We start from the raw sequence: 23,424 nt of genomic DNA, 5'->3' as shown, positions 1-23,424 counted from the left end.
TTCTACACCAAGGATGGTTTCAAACACACATCCCTTGGCTGTACAGATTCTAACCCAAATTTTGAGTTTCCAGAAGTGTCCTACAGTTCTTTGAAACTGTATGACAGGGAGTCATACAGTTCTTTGAAAGAATATAGAATCTGGATCCTCTGAGGACTGAATTCTTTGTATAAATACTAAAATTATTTGGGGTACATATATTTTATTAGGTAAGGTTCTATTTTCACATAAAAAATTCAGCTCAATACCAGATCTGTATCATGTAACTATTCTGTAGTGTGAGCTATGTCATTATGGAGGCTTGAGAGAGGAGAACAGAACTCTGACACATGCCTCAACTCATGACAAGTCTTTGGCTTCTTGGATCAATTGTATTTAAGATATACAAGATATTACTCTTTCAATCTGAGGGCATAGGGAGATCAAAACATATCTGAGATTCTAAAAGAAACTCACCAGAGCTGGTGAATCCTGACCCCACCACATACACTATTCACAAGAGACCACAATTTCCATTCCTCTTACAATCTACTAACTTGATGGGATAGAATTAAGTATAAATAGAATTATACAAAAATTAGGCCCAGATAAAAATCTATCTAAAATTGTTGAAGAGGGCCCCCTGGGTGGCTCAGTCAGTTTAAGTGTCTGCCTTCGGCTTAGGTCATGATCCCAGGGTCCTGGGATTGAGCCTTAAGTCGGGATCCTTGCTCAGTGGAGAGTCTGCTTTTCCCTTTCTTTCTATCTCTGACCCCTACTTGTGCTCTCTCAAATAAATAAATCTTAAAAAAAATTGTTGAACAAAACTCAAATGGTGGCCCATGAGAGTCAAAATTGAAGGGGAACAAAATTGTGAGGGGAAAATGCCTTCTAGGTCTGAAAAATAGAAGTTCTTACCCTTTAAAAACTGTTATCTCTCTAAGAGAGTTTTATTTAACGTGAAGGACAGTCATGCTACTGATTTGTTAAGCTAAATAAATACTTAAGCATTTCTCCCCTTAATGGCTTTAGAAATGATTTTTTTTTTTTTTTTGTTAAAGATTTTTATTTATTTATTTCCAGAAAGAGAGAACACAAACAGGGGGAACAGCAGGCAGATGGAGAGGGAAAAGCAGGCTCTCTGCTGAGTAAGGAGCTCAATGTAGGTCCTGGGATCATGATCTGAGCCTAAGGCAGATGATTAACTGACTGAGCCACCCAAACAACCCGAAATGATTCCTTAAAAAAAAAAAATAGAGGCAAACCTTTAAAAGACAGTAAAGTGAGATAGAATGAAAATAGCACTTTATTCAGTGCACAATGACAGTTTTTTTCAGTTCCATTCATAATTAAAGTAAAAAAAAAAAAACTTCTTGCTGAGTATTTCATATACTTTACTTAGAAAAAAATAATTGAATTTCAAATCCCCTAAAGTTATTATTGAAAGTTTATATCCCGTGTAAGTATATGTACGTATACATATATACGTATATATTTGAACCACTCAAAGCAATTTTATACAAACCACTCAAGACAATTTTAAGAGCTGTTCTTTTCTGTATTTAGAATCGTCCTTTCAAATATTTAGAAGTTCCATAGGTGGTGGCTTTAAAGGAATTTTTCCCAGAGTAAATTTCTTGGATTGAAATTGATCTAGTTCTTCTGTTGTTAGTTGATCCTTCGGTGTGAATAATACATTATCTGTTATGGTGCTGCCATTTGAGGTTGGGAGAGAGGTGGATATGCTACTATTTCCAAAGGTGTCGTTGGATGACTTGGAAAAAGCAGTGTGAGAATGTGAGCCTAGATTACCAAAATTAGCCACAGAACTGCCACTTCCAAAGGCTGGGGCCCCTGGAGCTCCAACAGAGCCTGTTGCCATGGAAGCTGGAAATCCTGAAAATCCAGGTGACCCAAAACCAGATGCTGCAGGACTTTTAAAAGAAAACGAAGCAGCAGATGTGACTGAAGATTTCCCAAATCCAAACGTTGGAACAGAAGTAGTGATGGCAGAACTGGCAGAGGATGCAGCTCCAAATGCTGGAGTATTCCCAAATAAAGAAGGACTTCCAGAAGAGGCAGAGGAAAACCCAGAGCTTGGTTTAAAACTAAAATTCTGAGCACTAGTACTGCTGCTATTTCCTGGAAAACCTACAAAAAAAAAAAAAAAAAAAAAGGAAAAGGAAAAAAATAAGCTACAATAGTCAGAAAATGTAGCCATATTAACCACCCCTCAGTTTTTTCTTATTTCTGCCATGTTTAAATGTGAGAAGCTTACTGAATGGAAGGAAAAGTGAAAATAAGAAGCTAGGACAAATCTACTAAACCTGTTGTTCTTTCTGCATACTGATCTCATTTGATTATCCTCACTGGATGGAGATAGCTTTCAGAAACCTCTGGGATTAGGAGGTGGACTTTCACTTTCTGCCTCAACCCCATATAAATCAGCTATGTCAATTATCAAAGAAGTTGACTCTTTCCTTAGTTATATTCTTTTAAGCAAATGTAGTCACTTCATGTCAGTTTCCTCCTGTATACACAAATAGAGTGATTCTCGAGGCCCTTCTAGCTTTCAACTAAGATGAATCTGATGAAATCCTACTCTAATAACTGACATCTTTAGTTTTCGGCTAAAATACTTCCTGAGTTGCCACTTTTATTTTCATACTTTTTATGACAGTACAAACTCCTCAGTCCTAATTTGCCTTTTTATTGGTCTCTGAGAACCACTATTTTTACCCCTGTATCTTAAACAATTTTTCTTTTAAACTAAAAAGAAAAAAAAGTGACATATTGTCACTTGAGACAAAACTATGCTGTTATACTCAGTGAAAAGGAGGTCCTCAGTGGTGCTGCTACATAGTAGCCATAGCTATAACTTTTGAAAAACCATTTTCAAAATATACTTTGAAAGCCTGAGCCATGGGGTCTTTCAAAAATCATGCCGTCTGACCCCTATTTCACAGATGACTGATGAGCCAAATTCTTTGAAGCTACATTATGGAAGGTAGTAGAATCTGCAAGGATGATTTAAAATGCCACTTAAGGAGAGGGAGGAAGATGGCAGAGGAGTAGGAGACCTAGTTTTGTCTGGTCTCAGGAATTCAGCGAGATAGCTATCAAATCATCTGAACACCTGTGAACTCAACTGGAGAAAAGAACTGTTGCAATTCTACAAATAAAAAAAGCAACCACTTTCTGCAAGGTAGGAGGTGCGGAGAAGTAAATCCAAGGCACTATATCGGAAGATAAACTGCGGGAGGAGGGAGCCTCTGTAAGCCAGCCACCAGAAAGCCAGCTTTATCAATTTTGCAATATAGCTGGGGATCGCAAAATCGGAACTTTTAGAAGTCCGCCATGGTGAAGGATGTCCCCGTCTGAAAGGCACTCAGGTGGTGAAGTGGGACAGAATCCTAAGTTGGGGTAGTGTGGTCAGGATCCCCAGGGTCACAGGAAGATACAGGCACAGGGGTGCCTGAGTGGGGCAGAGTTCCCAAGCACTGGAGTAGGGAAGCTGGCTGCAAACAGCGAGCTCAGGAGTGGGCTTTCTGCTCAGTGTTGCCATAAACTAAGAACCAACCATGGCATGTTCAAGTGACTGCTGTTGCAGCAAGAGCCTAGCAAGGGGCAGACCTGTAGTGAGACTTTCCTTCCTCCTCACAGGGAGGTGCAGTGGGTATGTGCACTGCAGGAGTCAACAGGGTTTGGAGACTCAAAACAGTTGTGTGCCTGAGCAAAAAATGCTCAGTCACAGGCTGGGTGAGCACAGAGTGTGACAGAGACCAGGGAGATGGGAGTGACTGATTGATTGCTTTTTCCTGAGGGTATACTGAGGAGTGGGGCCCTGAGCTTTCCGGTCAAGATTAGAGATTGGGAGGCTGTCATTTTCATTGTCATCTTCTAAAGCAGTGTGGACAGACTTCATGGAACAAAAGCCCCATAGAACAATCTGGAGCAGATTACGTAGGCTGGCCCCCAGGCAAGGGCTGTGCAGTTCTGCCCAGGGCAAAGAAATCTGAGAATCAATGCAACAGGCCCCTAACCCAGAATTTCACCAAGAATATCTGGCTAAGACCAAGTTTACGGATCACACAGAACTGAGAAACTCCAGCTCTAGGGGAAAACAGTATATAGAATTCATGGTATTTTCTCATGATTTTTCAGTCTAATTTTTTTCTTTTTCCTTTTCCAATTTCTTATTCCATCAACTCTTAAAGTCTTTTTTAATTTTCATTTTTACAGTTACAACGTCTTCTTTCATTGTATTTAATTTTTTTACATATATGTTTTTCTTTCTTTACAATTTTGGGATCTAGTTTTCTAACAAAGAGACTAAAATACACTCGATATATTGTATTACTCTATTATGTTCAGTTGTTTGATTATATATTTTCTCTTTTTTTAAAATTTTCTTTTCGGTTTCAGGTCTCTTCTGATTTGTGTATACTTCTCTGGGGTCGTTGCTATTTTAGCATTTTGTTCTCTTATTCATCTACTCTATGGACAGAATGACAAGACAGAAAAACCTCAAAAAAGAGACAAGAGGCAGTACTGACTGCCAGGAACTTAATCGGTATGGATATAATAAGTAAGACATCAGAACTAGAGTTCAGAATAATGATTATAAAGATACTAGCTGGGCTTGAAAAAGGCACAGATGACACTAGAGAATCCCTTTCTGGAGAAATAAAAGAACTAAAATTTTACCCAGTTGAAATAAAAAAAAAATGAGATGTGTTAAAAAATGGAGACTCTAATTGCTATGATAAATGAGGCAGAGGAGAGAATTACTGATATTGAAAACAAAGTGATGGAGAATAAAGAAGCTGAGAAAAAGAGACAACTACCGGATCATGAGGGGAGAATATGAGGGATAAGTGATATTATAAAGCAAAACAGTATTAAAATAATTGGGATCCCAGAAGAAGAAAGAGAGAGGGAAGGTCAGAAGGTAAACTGGAGCAAATTATAGCTGAGAACTTCCCTAATCTGCAGGAAGGAAACAGGCATTCAAATTCAGGAGGCACAGAGAACCCTCCCTTAAAAATCAATAAAAATGGGTCAATTACCTTGAAATTTAATAGTGAAACCTGCAAATTTCAAAGACAAAGAGCAAATCCTGAAAACAACTGGGGACAAAAAGTCCTTAACCTATAAAGGTAGAAACATTAGACTGGCAGCAGACCTATCCACAGACCTATCTACCTGGCAGGCCAGAAAGGACTGGCATGATATATTCAGGGTGCTAAATGGGAAAAGTATGCAGCTGAGAATATTTTATCCAGCAAGGCTGTCATTCAGAATAGGAGGAGAGATAAAGAGCTTCCAGAACAAACAGAAATAAAATAATATGTGATTCCTAAACTAGTCCTGCAAAAAATATTAAAGGGGATCTTTTAAGCAAAGAGAGAGCCCCAAAATAACAAAGACCAGAAAGGTAAAGAGACAATATATAGAAGCAGTGACTTTATAGGTAACATAATGACATTAAATTCATATTTTTCAATAGTTACTCTGAATGTAAATGGGCTAAATGCCCCAATTAGAAGACACAGGGTATCAGACTGGTTAAAAAGCAAGACCCATCCATATGCTTTCTGTAAGAGGCTCATTTGAGACCTAATGACACCTTGAGATTGAGAGTGAGGGGGTGGAAAACCATTTATTATTCTAATGGAAATCAAAAGAAAACTGAGGAAGCAATCCTTATTTCAGACAAATTAGAATATAAACTGAAGACTGTAATAAGAGATGAGGAAGGACACTATCCCATAATTAAGGGTCTATCCAACAAGATGATTTAAAAATTGTAAATATTTATGACTGTAACAGGGGAGTACCCATTTACATATAAACCAATTAATAACAAAATTAAAGAAACACATTGACAATAATGTAATAATAGTAGAGGACTTTAACGCCCCACTTACAGAAATGGACAGATCACCTAAGCAGAAGATCAACACAGAAACAAGGGCTTTGAATGACACACTGGACCAGATGGACTTTGCAGATATATTCAGAGCATTTTATCCTAAAGCAACAGAATACACATTCTTCTCAAGTGCACATGGAACATTCTCCAGAACAGATCACATCATGGGTCACAAATTAGGTCTCAACTGATACCAAAAGACTGAGATCATTCCCTACATATTTTCAGACCACAATACTTTAAAACTGGAAATCAATCAAGAGGAAATTTGGAAAGAACTCAAATACATGGAAGTTAAAGAGCATTCTACTAAAGAATGAATGAGTCAACCAGGAAATTAAAGAAGAATTAACAAAATTCATGGAAACAAATGAAAATGAAAACACAACTGCTCAAAGCCTTTGGGATGCAGAAAAGGTGGTCCTAAAAGGGAAGTACATGGCAATACAAGCCTTCTCAAGAAACAAGAAAGGTCTCAAATATACAACCTAATCTTACACCTAAGTGAGCTGGAAAAAGAACAGCAAATAAAGCCTAAAGAAGAGAATTAATAAATCCTGAAGCAGAAATCAATGAAACAGAAACCAAAAGAACAGTAGAACAGATCAATGAAACTGGAATCTAGTTCTTTGAAAGAGTAAGATCGATAAGCCTCTGGCCAGATTTATCAAAAAAAAAAAAAAAAAAAAAGAGAGAGAGAGAGAGAGAGAGAAAGAAAAAGTGAGAGAGAAGAGCCAAATAGATAAAATCATGAGCGAAAGAGGAGAGATCACAACCAACATCAAAGAAATACAATTATAAGAACATATTATATGAGCAACTATATGCCAAAAACCTGGCAATCTGGAAGAAATGAATATATTACTAGAAACACATAAACTACCAAAACCGAAACAAGACGAAATAGAAAACCTGAACAGAGCCATAACCAGCAAGGAAATTGAAGCAGTAATAAAAAATCTCCCAACAAGAGTCTAGTTCCAGATGGCTTCCCAGGGGAATTTAAACAAACATTTAAAGAAGAATTAATACTTATTCTTCTGAAGCTGTTTCAAAAAATAGAAATGGAAGGAAAACTTCCAAACTCTTTCTATAAGGCCAGCATTACCTTGATACCAAAACCAGACAAACACTCCACCAAAAAGGTGAATTACAGACCAATATTCCTGATGAACATGGATACAAAAATTCTCACCAAGATACAAGCCAATAGGATCCAACAGTACATTAAAGGGATTATTCACCACGACCAAGTGGGATTTATCATACACTGTAGGGATAGAGGGAACATACTTCAATATCATAAAACCCATATATGAAAAGCCCACAGCAAATATCATTCTTGATGGGGAAAAACTGAGAACTTTTCCCCTAAGGTTAGGAACATGGCAGGGATGTCCACTATGACCCTGTTGTTCAACATTGTAACAGAAATCCTAGCCTCAGCAATCAGACAACAAAAAGAAATAAAAGGCATCTGAATAGGCAAAGAAGTAGTCAAATTCTCACTCTTCACAAATGACTTGAAAGTCTATGTGGAAAGCCCAAAAGATCCACCCTAAAATTGCTAGAACTCATACAGGAATTCAGCAAAGTGGCAGGATATAAAATCAATGCACAGAAATAAGTTGCATCTCTACACACTAACAATGAGACAGAAGAAAGAGAAATCAAGGAGCTGATTCCATTTATAATTGCACCAAAACCCATGAGATACCTAGGAAAAGAACTAACCAAGGAGGCAAAAGATCTGTACTCAGAAAACTGTAGGACAATCATGAAAGAAATTGAGGAAGACACAAAGAAATGGAAAAATGTTCCATACTCACGGATTGGAAGAACAAATATTGTTATAATGTTTATGCTTCCTAGAGCAATCTATACCTTCAATGCAATCCCTATTAAAATACCATAACTTTTCTTCACAGAGCTAGAACAAATAATCCTAAAATGTGTATGGAACTAGAAAAGACCCTGAAGGAATGTTGGAAAAGAAAACCAAAGCTGGTGACATCATATCCTGGACTTCAAGCTCTATTACAACACTGTAATCATCAAGACAGTACGGTACTGGCACACAGAAACAGATACATAGATCAATGGAATAGAAGAGAGAAAACTAAGAAATGGACACTCAAATCTATGGTCAACTAATCTTTGACAAAGCAGAAAGGAATTTCCAATGGAAAAAAAGACAGTCTCTTCAACAAATGGTGTTGGGAAACTTGGACAGCCACATGGAGAAGAAAAAAACTGGACCACTTTCATAAGTCATACACAAAAATAAAATAAAAAGGGATTAAAGATTAAATGTGATATAGGAATTCATCAAAGTCCTAGGAATCCATCAAAATCCAACCTCTTTGACCTCGGCCACAACAACTTCTTGCTAGACAAGTCTCCAAAGGCAAGAGAATCAAAGGCAGAAATGAACTATTGGGACTTCACTAAGATAAAAAAAAGTTTTGCAGGGCACCTGGGTGGCTCAGTGGTTGAGCATTTGACTTTGGCTCAGGTGGTGATCCTAGGGGCCTGGGGTCGAATCCCATAACAGGCTCCCTGTGGGTCCGGGTAGCCTGCTTCTCCCTCTGCCTATGTCTCTGCCCCTCTCTCTGTATCTTTCATGAATAAATAAGTAAAATTAAAAAAAAAAAAAAAAGGTTAAAAAAGTTTGCACAGCAAAGGAAATAAATAGTTGACAAAACCAAAACACAACTGAGAGAATGAGAGAAGATATTTGCATACATCTTATCAGATAAAGGGTTAGTATCCAAGATCTATAAAGAGCTTTCCAAATTTAGCACCCAAAGAACAAATAATCCAATCAAGAAATGGGCAGAAGACATGAAAAGACATTTCTCCAAAAAAGACACACAAATGGCCAACAGACACATGAAAAATGCTAAACATCACTCAGCATCAGAGAAATACAAATCAAAACCACAATGAGATACCACCTCACACCAGTCAGAATGGCTAAAATGAACAAGTCAGAAAATGACAGATGTTGGCCAGGATGCAGAGAAGAGGAACCCTCTTACAATGTTGGTGGGGAATGCAAACTGGTACAGCCACTCTGGAAAACAGTATGGAAGTTCCTCAAAAAATTGAAAACAGAGCTACTCTATAACCCAGCAATTGTGCTACTAGGTATTTACCCCAAAGATATAAATGCAGTGATCTGAAGGGGCACCTGCACCCCAATGTTTATAGCAGCAATGTCCACAATAGCCAAACTATGGAGAGAGCCCAGACATCCACGAATAGATAAATAGATAGAAGATGTGGTATATATATACACACAATGGAATACTGAAATCTTGCCATTTGCAACAACATGGATGGAACTAGAAGGTGAAATTAGTCAATCAGAGAAAGACAATTACATGATCTCACTCATATGTGGGATTTAAGAAACCAAACAGAGGATCATAGGAGGAGAGAGGGAAAAATAAAACAAGACAAAATCAGAGAGGGAGACAAATCATAAGAGACTCTTAATCATAGGAAACAAACTGAACGCTGCTAGAGGGGAAGCAAGGATGGGGTAACTAAGGAGGGCATGTGATGTTATGAGTACCGGATGTTATACAAAGACTTATGAATCACTGAACTCTACTTCTGAAACTAATAAAACACTGTATGTTAATTAAATGAATTTAAATTTTAAAAATAAATAAAATTATAAAATAAAATGCCACTCAACCTTCATACTTTATGTTTATGATCTAAAACTTAAAAATCCTATGTTTCTAAAATTAATGAATCTTGCATTACTTTATCATTTACCTGGTGATCCAAATGTTACTGCTTGTGTACTGCTGAATCCAAATGCAGGTGCTGCTTGATTTATTCCATCCTTTAGATCTGAGAGCTATCAAAAAAAAAAAAAGTGGGCAAATAATAAAGTAATTGATGAGTAGTTCTCAGTTACCTTTTCTTTTTCTTTTTTTTTTTTTTTCAGTTACCTTTTCTATACACTTTACAGCCAAATTCAATTTTAAAAATGAAAAAAAATAAAAATGAACACTTAAAAATATGTTTAACATAGAAAAGTGCTCACAATATGAATATGCATAGAAAAAAATGGACAAATCTCAATGAAGTAAGAGCAACTGGCTGATGAATTATGGGTGATTTTATTTATGCTTCTAAAATATTTTCTAAATTTCTTCAATGAGTATATATTAAAATCAGAAAAAATATTTTTGTAACTTCTTTTCTTTCTCTCTCTCTCTTCTTTTCTTTTCTTTTTTTCTTTTCTTTCTCTCTCTCTCTCTCTTTTCTTTCTTTCTTTCTTTCTTTCTTTCTTCTTTCTTCTTTCTTTCTTTCTTTCTTTCTTTCTTTCTTTCATTCATTCATTCAAGATTTTATTTATTTATTCATGAGATACACACAGAGAGAGATAGAGAGGCAGAGACACAGGCAGAGGGAGAAGCAGACTCCATGCAGGGAACCTGACACGGGACTTGATCCTGGGTCTCCAGGATCATGCTCTGGGCTGAAGGTGGCGCTAGACCGCTGAGCCACTCAGGCTGCCCACTGTAATACATTTCAATGTCTATAGGTTGATTACCAAGAAATCTAGAATTCAGGTAAAGGGCCTTTAGAGACTACCCACTCTGCTTAGTCTAATACTTGAACTGAAGCTGATTCACAATTACATTATTAAAAGCTTACTATTAAAATTAAACATTTCCTATTTCCTGAGAATACTTTCTGTTTTTGCTATTTTCTACTCTAGAAATGTTTTTCATCTCTGCATACTGAAATCCTAATCTCCCTTTCAAGGAACTTTTCCTTTACTCCTTATCTCCAAGAATCTTTTCCTAATCAACTCAAAACAAATATGATTTCTCTCATTTGGAAACCTTAAAAGCATTTTTCAAAAATCAATTTCATTGAGGCATAGTTTATATGCAATAAAATGCATCCATGTAAAATTTATATATATATATTATTTAAAACATATACATATAAATTTTGATGAGTTTTGACAAACTTATAGCCACCGCCACAATCAAGATTTAAAATACTTCTATCACCCCCTAAAAACTCCCTTGTGTTCTTTTTCAGTCAAAACTCTCCAAATCCCTGGGCATAGGGAACCACTCATCCTTTTCTGTCACTATAGATGAGGATTATTTTCTTTTTTTTCCTAAAGATTTTAAAAATTTATTTATTGGAGAGAGAGAAAGAGACTAAGCAGGAGGGAGAAAGAGAGAATTTGAAGCCGACTCTGCATTGAGGGTAGAGTTGCTTCTCAAACTCAGGGCTCCTGAGATCAGGACTTAGGCCGAAATCAAGAGTCGGATGCTTAACTGACTGAGCTACCCAGGCACCCTGATGAGGTTTTTCTTTAGTTTTCTCTCCTTCAGTGTAATATTCATTGATGGGTATATAGATAAACATATTATACACAAACACTGAATTAAAAGAACAAAGAATGAACTATTGATATATGCTAAACTCACTGTAGGTGGACTAAGATAAGATCCTCACCTATGGAGGGTCCCCTAGAAAGCTGGCAAAGAGCAAAGAACTTCTAACCCCAAGGGAAGTTCTGCAGTTCTTTGGACTCAGTTACCCCTTCTACATTAGCAGTAGGGATGGTGGGCCACCTCTCACATGGGGAGAGAATACTTCCAAGAAGTCCTACTAAATTTAAATGGCATTATAACAACTAAATGGTGAAGAAATTAGCTTTCCCAAGAGTCTGTCTAGAAAGTACATACTTAAGGCGTGGAATGCTGGAACGGTCACCCAGTCATTTACTAAGTTAGGCAGCTACAACTCTCATAGCCTTTTCAGAAAGTAGAAACATAAATCGCCTGGGAAACTGTAAATTTATCTTATTTCAAAATAAGGTTCTTAAGAAATTTTTATGGGAATAGAAACATCATAATTTTATTGACAGAGATAATACAGTCAGAGATAATATCTTTGGAAACAGGTAGGTATATATCTACTAAAAGTATTTCTGTATAAGTCAGGGAACATATGGTGAGTGTTTTCCAGTCATAAAAGTATACATTAGTCTAAACTTATATTCAGATCATTTTTCATAGCAATTTCTTTGTAAATGTTGATAATCTGGTATTCTTGAATTTATGTGATATTTTCAAAACTAGACCACCAAAGTAAAAAACTTTACCCTAAGAATCATTTTAGGAAAGCAAAGTTATCTGAGCTTTTCTGACTAAGGAACAGAGAGAAAGCAATTCTAGGGCTGTGACTTTAAATGATGATAGTCTTGAGAATGTGTGTATCATAATTCTTGACAGAGAATTTTAGCCTTGCTTTCCAAATCCAAAGTGAAATTCTCTGCAAAAAAAAGCAATAGATAAGATACTTCCCACAGAAAATTCTTCAATACTCACCAAAGCTATATTAGCTGATGTATTCAGACTTTTCAGTTCATTTATTCTGTTTCTCCATTGATTTACTAACTGTTGGAGGGAATTCAGCTGAAGAGAGAAGACAGAAAAATAACGAGTCAATATTGAGTGTTTAGAAGTTTGTTTCTCCAACTTTATGTCTTTATTTGCTCAAATCACAAAAAGCTGATGAAACATTTTTATGGCCCATAACTTATACATAATTTGTCCAAGATGTTCCAGCTGTAGTTCCCTCCCTGTTCTCCAACTCCTTGTGTCACCTGGTTCAGAACCTCAAGTATGTGAAAGCACAGAGAGTTTTATCTGGATGGGAGGCAAACATGTATACTAGTTGAAATGCTTGATCATGACTGTAGAAAACACAAAAATACAGTTGATGTTATTTCCTTTAAGCACCAAACTTATTCAAGCCCAACTTTTTTATTTTTTGACATCTGATATGTGAGAATGTTAATCTGTACAAACAGATTGTGTCCTATTTCACTTTGTTTTTCTAGAATTCATCATGGTGTCTGTCGGCACCTAAGAGATGTTCCATAAATATCAAATGATGAAATGAAAGAGTCTGACTTCTAGGACTGATTGCTGGATAATTTGTAATAAAAATATGACATTCCTACTTGTATAGTCAAAATATACTATTACCATTTTAGATAACCAACCAATTTCAAAGAAATTAATTTAGAAAATAAAAATAGCCTTGTCTTGAGAAAAATTATAGACCTCATCCACTCTGCCAACATACAAGCAAGCCACTACAAACAGAGAAGACAGTAATTAACAGCTAATCTGGTATCAAGGTAGATGAATAGGAAACAAACTTACATAACTCTGTAAGTTATTGCTGGTTAAGAAGTTATGGTATTCAAGCCTCAACTCCTCTGGTGAAATGTCTGTAAAACCTGAAGTGAGGAATCAATTGGAATCTTTAAAATAAATGTCAATACTTTTAATAGTAAAGCTAGAAGTGCTAGACAAAATATGATGTTGATCATAAGAAAATTTTCATTATCATAAAGAAAAATTTCAAAGCCTATATTCTAATGTTTAATAAAGTATAAAATTAGAATAAAATATGGTTGGATATTTGATCTTCAAAGGGGGAAATTTTCTAAAGATAAATGGAGTGGAAGGAATGACAAAGAAAAAGAGTTGACTACATATACATTCAAGCTTCTTGTTTAATAAATATTCTGTATGCCAGAAACTGTAATAACCAAAATTAAAAGACAAATGGTAAACTGAGAAAACTGTAACTGCAACATATATGACAGGAGAAGAGCTAATGTCAATGTATAAATAGTACTTACAATCAATAAGAAAAATAAGTTAATATGGGCAAAGATAATAAACATCCAACTCAAAAAAATTCAAAGAGACAGCAAATAAATCAAATAAAAAAGGTGAATTTAAAAATCAACTAAAAATGGAGATAAAATGCTTTACTTAATGGCAAAAATTAAAAATGGATGGTATTTATCGTTATGAAGGGTGTGGTAAAATGGATACTCTCCTAAACTGTCGTTAAGGAATCAAAAAGGTACTTTTCTGGAGGAAAATTGTCATTAAGCGTCAGATGCCTAAAATATGTTCATACTTTCTGTCCTTAATAAAATTTCTAGATTTAACCTCCAGAAATATAGACGTATAAACAAAGAGTTTAATGTATGAAAATGTTCATTCTAGCATTTTTAGTAGTAGAGACAAACTGAAAACAACAAAGTATAATACAAAACTAGATTATGATCCTAATTATATGTATTTTATATATATATACAGAAAATATGATTATACTTATTTTTGAAAGAAATAACTCTAAAATGTTATTGTTTCCTCTGTGATCAGGTGATCTTTGTTTTATTTACATATTTCTGTGTTTTTCAAGTTTTCTATAGTAACAGCTGTAAATTTATAATTAGAAAAACTTTTTAAGAAAGGAAAAACAATGTTCAGGATATTTTCTACAGAGAATTACTTGTAACCCAGATATCATTAACTCTATGGACATCTACACCCCAGTGGGGTGTAAAGAAAAAGACTAAACTTTCAAATTAGAACTTTGGATTCCTCAACACTTTGTCTTTATACCATCTTGATTAACCGTTCAGGCCAAAAAACCTAGGAATCCTCCAACATTTCTCTTTCCTCACATCTAATTAGTCAGCATCCTGCCGGTTCTAACTCTAAAACAGAACACGGATTTGACCAATTCTGTCTCCTCTGCTAGTAACTATAACCCTGTCAGTCACCAGCATTTGTCTCCTAACTCATCTCCTTGTCTCTATTTTGCTTCTTAGGCCCTACCACTCCCTACAGACCGTTTCTTTTCATACAACAGCCTGAGTGAGTTTTTTCTAATCAGATCATATCCTTCTCCTGCTTACAGCTCCACATGGCTGCTCAGTACAATTAGGTCCAACATGACCTGGCTCCTGGCTAACTCCATGGCTTTACGTCTAGGACTCTTTCCCTTGTTCACTCTCCTCCAGGGTTTCAGGCCTCACTAATCCTCAAACTTGCCAACCTTATTCCTACAAGGGCCTATGCATTAGCTATTCCTATTGCCAGGAATGTTTTACCCAAATATTCCCAAAAGTGACACCTTCTTTTCACTTAGGACTCAACTTTAATAGCTTCCTAAGAATGGAAAACCACTCTAACTAAAGGAATAATATCCCTCTAGTTACTTTCTCCTTCTTCCAGTTGTTCCTCATCTGAAATCACAGGACATGGAAAATTATGTGACTATGTTCTCAATTCTCTCAAGGGTGGTACAAAAGCAGTATCATTTTAGATGCATAGGAAATTGGTATCTAAGGACAGTAGTTCTCCAACTTTTTTTGGCCCAAGACCCATCTATATTCTTAAAAATCATTAAACAGTCCCAAAGAACTTTTGTTTACATAGGTTATATACATCAATATTTGCCATATTTAAAATGAAAAAGAAGAAATATAGACCATATGTATTAATTCACATAAAAATAAGAAACCAGGGGTGCCTTGGTGGTATAGTCAGTTGAACATCCAACTCTTGGTTTCAGCCTAGCTTGTGAGCTCAGGGTTGTGGGATCGAGCTCGATGTCGGGCTCCGTGCTCAGCTTGTAGTCTACTTGAAATTCTCTCTCTCCCTCTCCCTCTGCCCTTCCCCCTGCATGTACTCTCTCTAATAAATAAATATATCTTAAAAAAGAAACCAATTACATATCAACATAAATAGCCTATTTTTAAAGCAAAAAATAAACATTTAGTAAGATGAATAGCAATGTCTTATGTTCGTAGTATTTTTAAACATACCTTTATTTAAAAATATTTTATTGCTAAAAATCTTGACCCTCTTCTGAACTTTCAGTGGGTCACTGGCTTTTTGCTGACTGAGGGACTGTAAATTTTTTAACACTTGACTTTAAGAGAAGATTGCTGGATTAAATCTGCTTCTACATTCAATCTGTTGCAATATATTGCCTGGTTAAAATATATGAAGACAATCTGTTCTAACATAGATAAGTAGCTAGAAATAGAAGACTTTAATAGCTTTTTCAGATAATTGTCGATATTCTTCTCTGACACTACCCCAAAACTTGACAGGTTGTAATTCCTTAAAAATTAGCTAGAATGCAAACTTGAACCATACTAATTAACTTTCTGCACTATTATATTAAATCCAGTGGTTTATCTTGCACTTAGAATGGATTTTCAACCATGCATAATTTTACAATATCATACACTGGTCATTTGGAAAATACTGGTCCATTGAGTCACCTAGAACTTCTAAAAGCTGACATGTGCCATCTTACAACATAAAAAACTCATATTTGTTAATATCACTATCCATCTCATCAGAAGAGACTTTAAAAATATTAAGAAGTCATTAAGCTTACAGTGGCAGAAAACAGTTTTCTATCTAATTTTCACTAGAAAGTTCAAATTTTGTCACTGGCAATAGTCAGTTGTTTTCTTTGAAGTGATAGACTCACTTCATTAGTTTAAAAAAAAAATGTTGCCAAGTACCTTTCAAGTAAAAAAATATGAAAAAAGTGGCTAGTTCAGTTTACAATCCATATAACTTCAGTGTCTTCTCTAAAAATAACCATCATATGTGAGTTTGTGGCAGAAGCACTTTATGTGCACTTCTCATTTTTTTTTAAAGATTTTATTTATTTAACAAAAAAAAAAAAGATTTTATTTATTTATTCATGAGAGACAGAGAGACAGAGACATAGGCAAAGGGAGAAGCAGGCTCCCTGCAGGGAGCCCCATGTGGGGCTTGATCCTGGGACTCCAGGATCATGTCCTGAGCTGAAGGCAGACACTCAACCACTGAGCCACCCAGGCAATCCTGTGTCCTTCCCATTTTGTCACAAAGATTAAAAAGGTATGCACTCAAGAGTCAAAATTAATAAAACAAGTATTTTTACCTCTTCATCAAAAATTTTAAGTGAAAATGCATTAAAAATTTTTTTTATTGGAGTGCCTGGCTGGCGTGATCCAGAAGAGCATGTGACTCTTGATTTGGGGTTATGAGTTTGAACCCCATATTGGCTGTAGAGATTATTTAAATAAAACTTAAAAAAAATTTTTGTATTGACTATTCTAGTCTGCTAGTACAGTGTGTTGCCTCTGCCTTGATTCATGCTAAAACACAAGTTTTACTCATGAATGCCTTTGCACAAACAGTGCAAATGTCATCAGAGTGACATTTATAATGTCTTAGTACTATTATGAAAATATGAATTTGTATAGTTTTTAAAAGGGTCTCAAGGATAGGGTTGCCAGGTTGAGCAAATAATAATACAGGTTGCCCAGTGAAATTTGAATTTCAGATATACAACAAATAACTTTTTAGTAGAAGTATGTCCCAAATATTATATGGAACATTCAAATACTAAAAACATTATTTTTTAGAGGAGCCTGGGAAGTTCAGTTGGTTAAGCATCCAAATCTTGGTTTCAGCTTAGGTCATGATCTCACAGGTTGTGGGATCAAGCCCTACTTTGGGGTCCCCACTCAGCAGGGAGTCTGTTCCCCTCATCCTCTTCCTCTGCCCCTCCTCCAGCTTATGCAGACTCTCTCTCAAATAAATAAATAAATCTTAAAAAAAAAAAGGAAAACGTTACTGAAAATTATTTATTTGTATTATTTATTTTCTCCTCTCAATTTTTTTTAAAATTTTTATTTATTTATGATAGTCACAGAGAGAGAGAGAGAGAGAGAGAGAGAGGCAGAGACACAGGCAGAGGGAGAAGCAGGCTCCATGCACCGGGAGCCCAACGCGGGATTCGATCCTGGGTCTCCAGGATCGCGCCCTGGGCCAAAGGCAGGTGCCAAACCGCTCTGCCACCCAGGGATCCCTCTCCCTCTCTGAAGAACATAAGTTTTGTAAGGGAGGGACCTTGTCTGTCTTGCTCATCACTATATCCTTAGATCTTAGAAAAGGGCCTGACACAAAAATTCTGTATTTTCTTGAACTGAGTGAATAAATAATGACTGGTGTGACATCACTGCTCACAGGGAATGAATAGGTAGAGCTGAGAGAGAGCAGGGATCCCAAAGTTCTGAGGGACTGCAAGGGCTCTCATTTGTTAGGTACCTGCTGTTTACTCAATAGGGCAGAGGCCCAGGACCACCTGAAGTGGGATTAGAAACGTGTGGCACTTTAGGTTTCAGTTCAGAAGGGGCTTAGGGACTAAGGACCAAAGAAAACGGGAAGGGAAAAGAGCATTCTAAAGAAATGCTATCTCTGTAGCCCAGCTAAATCTCTTTATCTTCACACATTATCTCTAGGATAGGTCTCAACATGCTTTATGAAAAATAACTATCTTTGGAAGAAAATATAAAGAAAGGGAAAACAGAATCAGGTAGCCGAGGCCTTAATGGCAAGTAGGATGTGAATCTTCTATTCACTCCAGGTAGCTAAGAGGTTCTGAAGTTGTACCTACAGGGAACCCAGAAAGCAGAGATTCTTTGGGCGCTTACCGAATGGGAATTGTGGTGGGTACTGATTTCAGTATTTTTTCATGAGAACCAGGTATCTTAAAAGAATTGTATCTTCTAATCTCTGTTTCTGAATTATGAAGTTCTGCCAGAATACTGGGATACTTTAAACAATGTCCAAACTCTCCTAACAGTGGCTAAGTTTGTGGTTAGTTTTTTTGGCACGATCTTGGTTTTAGAAAATAAGAGTTGTTAAGTGTATTTTAAAAACACAAAATTTCTCAATTACCTGAAATATTAGGTTTCTTTTTCATTGGTGAATAAACAGAAAACATCCACTGCCCTGATGATTCCCAAATTTCCATATCTTTTATAATTCCTTCCCTGGGGGAAAAAAAAAAAGAGCAAAGGATCTTTTTTATCTGCTTGTTAAAATGTATCGTTTACAATCTTCAATGACTAAAATTTTAAATTGTAGTAAGTATGTAATTTTAGTTTTTTAAAAATTATTTTTTAAAAAGTTTATCTGAGAAAGAGTGAGAGAGAAAGCACAAAAAAGGAGGGGCAGTGGGAGAGGGAGGAGCTGACTCCCCACTGAGCAGGGAGGTAGCCTGTGGGGCTTGGTCTCAGTACCCTGGGCGAAGCCACCCAGGTGCCTCCCCCACCCCTTTTTATTAAAAGATTTTATTTATTTTTATCGAGAGAGAGAGAGAGAGAGAGAGAGAGAGAGAGAGAGAGGAGGGAGGGAGGGAGGGAGGGAGGGAGAAGAGAGAGAGAGAGAGAGAAAGAGTACACATGCAAGGGTGGGGGAGGGCAGAGGGTGCAGCAGACTCCTCCCTGACACAGGGCTCAATCTCTGACCCTGAGCTCATGACCTGAGATAAAATCAAGGGTTGGATGCTTAACCGACTGAGCCACCAAGATGCCTCTAGATTTTTCCACTGTATTTTCTGAAGAGTATTCTTTAAAGCAGAATTTATGGAATAAGAACTCTATTTCATGATTTTAAATATTATAATATCAAAAGAGTTCATAGTTTCAGTTTTCCAGTAAACTAAACCATTAACATTTAGTCAGTGAGAACTATTAAACTATACATATTTTAAAGAACTATAATATTATAAAATATACAATACTAACTCCAATCTTTCTTTGTTCATTACCATAAACATCAATGATAATTTAACTGGAAAAAGACAGAAAGCACCATAAAATAGAGAACCATAAAATTTTTAAAGTGTGTAGGACTTTAGAGATCATTTTGTCCAATTCTCACTTTTGGAAAAGGGGAAAACAGACCCATGTCCATAGAGCTAATTTATTGGCAAAGCTGTGGTTAGATTTGACTCTAAATTAAATGTTCCCCTCCCCCATCCAGAATGCTACAGTTAATAAAACGATAGTTACCACAGAGGTACTGGATTAAAATCAGGATTTTTAGAACATTGAATATAGGAAGGAGGGCTTTGTTTGCTCTTTGACCTTTACAAAAAAATCAACTGTATATGGTACATGGCTCAAAATGTTTACCATTCATTCTAATTTATTAAGGGAAATAAAAGACTAGACTACATTTAAGTTCTGTCCCAGGAGCCAAGGCAACAGTTACAGAGAGAGAGCCAGGGACTATTTTGGCACCAGTCATACATTCTACCATTATTAAAAATGATAAGGAGGGAGGATCCCTGGGTGGCTCAGCGGTTTGGTGCCTGCCTTTGGCCCAGGGCGTGAGTCCCGCCTCGGGCTCCCTGCATGGAGCCTGCTTCTCCCTCTGCCTGTGTCTCTGTCTCTCTCATGAATAAATAATAAAATAAAATCTAAAAAAAGATAAGGAATCTGTGCCACAGTAATGAAGGAAATCAAATGAAACTTTTTTCAAGAAAGTAGTTGAAGTTTTAGGATGAAAAATACCAGATATTATAAGTGATCACCAAGAGTACAAATTGCTTTAAATTACCTATATTTTGTAAAGAACTAATTATTACAACAAACTTAAGCAGAACTACCTTAAAAGATATGCACAGTGTTGATAGTGTTATCAATGTTGATAGTGTTTAAAAAAATATTGATAGTGTTATCAATAGAAAAATGGAAAAAGCATAATTAGCCCTGAGAAGTCAATGTGCTGGTTTGGAAGGGTGACCTATTTTTAAGTGAAATGAAGTGTACTATGACATATGCAAAACAATGGTTCTCTCTGAGTGATAGGATCATGGGTACTTTTTCTTGTCTTTGCTTATTCTGATTTTTTAATAATGTATTACTTTTCTTAAAGAAAATATTGTAGGTATTTTTGAAAAAAGAGCAAATGGGTAGTAATTTTTTCTAAAGACTTTCACTTACAGAAGTTTCTTTTCATCTTTCTGCCCATCAGAACTGGGTGAAGCAAATGGGTTCTGGGACAATCCAAACCCCCTGTTCCTGCTAGTTGAAGCTCCAGAATCCAAGGAACCAAAAGATGGCTTTTCTTGATCTCTGCTGCCCCCCCATGGTGTTGATTTGGAGAAGCTGGATGGCTGAATAACGCTGGAATATCTTTGGCTGGTGGTATTCCATCCACGTCTGTTACTACCTGAAAATAAACGATAAAATAATTTTATTGGCAACTTCTCTTTTAAGTCTCAAAAATTTTCATTATATTGTCTTATTATGTGCAGACATGATGCAAAGATTCAACAAGCACCATACTTCCACTCATTTTAAATCACAAAACTCTTCATTTTTGATTTATATAGTTACTTGTAACCAGCAAATCAAGTAATGGTCTAATGGTATTTTTTGTTTAACAAGATTGAGAGGACTGTAAACCCATCGAAAAATAATGATATATTACTAAGTTCAGTGATATAAGTTTATTAAGTAAACAACTGCTTGATAGTGGGTTTAGGATGTAACCTAAGTCATAAGCTCCTTCAGGATAAAAAGCTGTCTTTACCATTCTTTGCTTTCCCACTAGGCCCTATATAGCAGTAAAGGCTGAAAAATGGACAATGTATTAAAGAGTTGCTGGACATAAAAAATTAGATTCCACCCTCTGTCCTTGAATAGATGCTTAAATCTAGTTGATTCAATCTTCTCTCAGGGAAAACACTTACCCACCTATCTTTCATAGAGAGATTGTAATTTACACATGAATAAAATGCACTCAGTTCTTCTATTATGAGCAGATTCTAATATTTCATAATTATCACAATGAGCCAACAGGACTCTCTCCTCTCTATTTAAAAAAATCTTATCACTTAAACTACCTCATTTACTCATCACTCCCTAGTTGGGGCCAAGATAATTTGCCTTGTTTCTGACTAAATTAGGAGACACTCCATTAGATTATATTAAGAACTAGAATGATGGGAGATATACTCCTTCATGAAAGTTCATCTCCCAACTCTACAACTACCTAACAAGAAAACAGATCCCTCGTGTGAGGGTCAATGGTATTTTATTTTTCTTAAGTTCCAAATCCTTTGAAGAAATTCATAGCTTTTGGCCTTCACTGATTAATTATAGAACATTCGTTTCTGGGAGATAAATACTGTTTACTTGATGAGTTTTATCTATGCTTTCTTCATCCATCAATCCCATTCAATATTTATTTTCTAATTACTACGTCTAGAGTGAGTCTCTATAGAGTGCCAAGTATTAAGCAGCCCCTTCCCAGGAAATACACGCACAATGATCAGACCCCAAATCCTAAAAAAAGAAAAAAAAAAATTTGCTTTGGAACATTTCACGAGGTGAAGTGTGGGTGATGCAAAAACGACTGTCTTTCAAGAAGAGGCATCGGAGGTGAAATCACACTGCAACATAGATTATGGGTCAGATGGACAATCCTGAAAGAGGGAAGGGAAGAGAGTGGGGTCAGCATCTTGTGACAACTTTAAGGACTTAAGCTTCGATCCTAAACAAAGAAAAACCTGACTGTTCATCTGACCTTTAAAACTTTGTATAAACAAACAAACAAACAAATAAAACCTTGTGTTGGTTTCATTTCTGGTTCCTCCTCTCCTTGAGCACAATCCTTCCGCATCATGCACAACTGGCTTAAATACTCCAAAACCTCTGACGATGACTCAGACCCAGCAGGTGGGTCCACACGGTCCTCCGACACCCCCTTCCCTCACAGCCCAGAGTTCTTAACTGGGGCAACACACTCTTCCGATTTTACCTTCAATGTTACGAGCACGTACATTCGCCAGAGCAAGAGCTTTGTAGCTGACATCACACGTTCAAAGGAGTCTGCGACTTCCCCAAAGCCAAGAATCCAGACTTTGGCCCCCAGCTGCGAGCCTCTCTCTCTCGGGAAAAGTTTCGTAAAAATTATACTTAGAGTGTCAAGGGTGAAGAAAAAAACAACAAGCACCCAGAAGGTGGGGTTTAGGTAAAGCGAGGCGGCGTCTGGGTCGACCTAGACCAGTTCTCCGGACCTTTACCACCCACAGACAAGGCAGTTACGACACGTACTTCCAACTTAGAAACTCATGGTTTCGCATTAGTACCAAAGGCCAAGACTCTGTCTTCATCCCCACGGCAGAAATCAGCGGGACGCCCACACAGCGGGTAGCGGCGCCGGGGAGAGCCTGCGCCGGGCCCGGGGGGCGGGGCCGAAGGCCGGACGACGCGGGCACGTCAGCGTCACTCGACTGCTGCGCCGCCGCCGCGCTGCGCCGAGCGGGCCCCACGCCGGACGCCCGTTCTCCGCCCGACGGCCCTGGCGCCAGGCCTTCCCCCGCTCCGCTAGCGGCGGCGGATGGAGGAGAACGTCACCTGAGGGCTGTTGCTGCCGTCCTCCGCCCGCACCCCCGGCGCCGGGATGTTCGTTCCAGCACCGGTCTCCAAAGCGGCACCGGCCTTGAAGGAAGAACTGACAAATGGTCATTGCGACGGCGTCGCCCACGGAACGGTCTTCTGTCAGCACCCAGAGCGGACGGAGAGCCCGAAGCAACCGAAGGTCCCTCCCCGCTGCCGTGACGTCATCTTCTCGCGCCCTTTCGTCTCTCTTGCCCGGCCCCGGGATGAGAGGCGTGGATTTTGCCCAATAGGGTTTGAGAAGAGCGGGGCGGCCCCTGCCCTCGGGTCGAGCTTGGGAAAGCTGAATGCTCCGAGAGTTAGCGTGGCTGCGGATTTCGAGGGCGGCTTGAGGGTGCGAGGTGATAGGGAAGCGAGTTAAGGGAACTGCGGT

General features: G+C 37.3%; 1 protein-coding gene across 4 annotated transcripts; it reads right to left on the bottom strand.

The window, feature by feature from the left end:
- Window positions 1–1,262: 1,262 nt before the first annotated feature.
- NUP42 (nucleoporin 42) lies at window positions 1,263–23,221 on the bottom strand. Of its 4 annotated transcripts, none has more exons than XM_038557096.1 (7): window positions 23,010–23,221; window positions 20,589–20,817; window positions 18,535–18,629; window positions 13,138–13,214; window positions 12,295–12,381; window positions 9,704–9,788; window positions 1,263–2,130 (listed from the first exon to the last, which is right to left on the bottom strand). In XM_038557096.1, the coding sequence occupies exons 1-7, from the start codon at window positions 23,119–23,121 to the stop codon at window positions 1,556–1,558; spliced, it is 1,260 nt and encodes a 419-aa protein (XP_038413024.1). In that variant the 5' UTR covers window positions 23,122–23,221; the 3' UTR covers window positions 1,263–1,555. The 4 variants fall into 4 exon arrangements, with proteins under 4 accessions (XP_038413024.1, XP_038413026.1, XP_038413027.1 ...); XM_038557098.1 differs by lacking the exon at window positions 23,010–23,221 and adding an exon at window positions 22,707–22,860; XM_038557099.1 differs by lacking the exon at window positions 23,010–23,221 and adding an exon at window positions 22,433–22,700.
- Window positions 23,222–23,424: the final 203 nt, after the last annotated feature.

This window comes from Canis lupus, chromosome 14 (assembly GCF_011100685.1).
Source record: "Canis lupus familiaris isolate Mischka breed German Shepherd chromosome 14, alternate assembly UU_Cfam_GSD_1.0, whole genome shotgun sequence".
Taxonomy (NCBI): domain Eukaryota; kingdom Metazoa; phylum Chordata; class Mammalia; order Carnivora; family Canidae; genus Canis; species Canis lupus.
The sequence above is the reverse complement of the archived record's forward strand: the minus strand, read 5'-3'. Positions and strand labels throughout refer to the sequence as shown.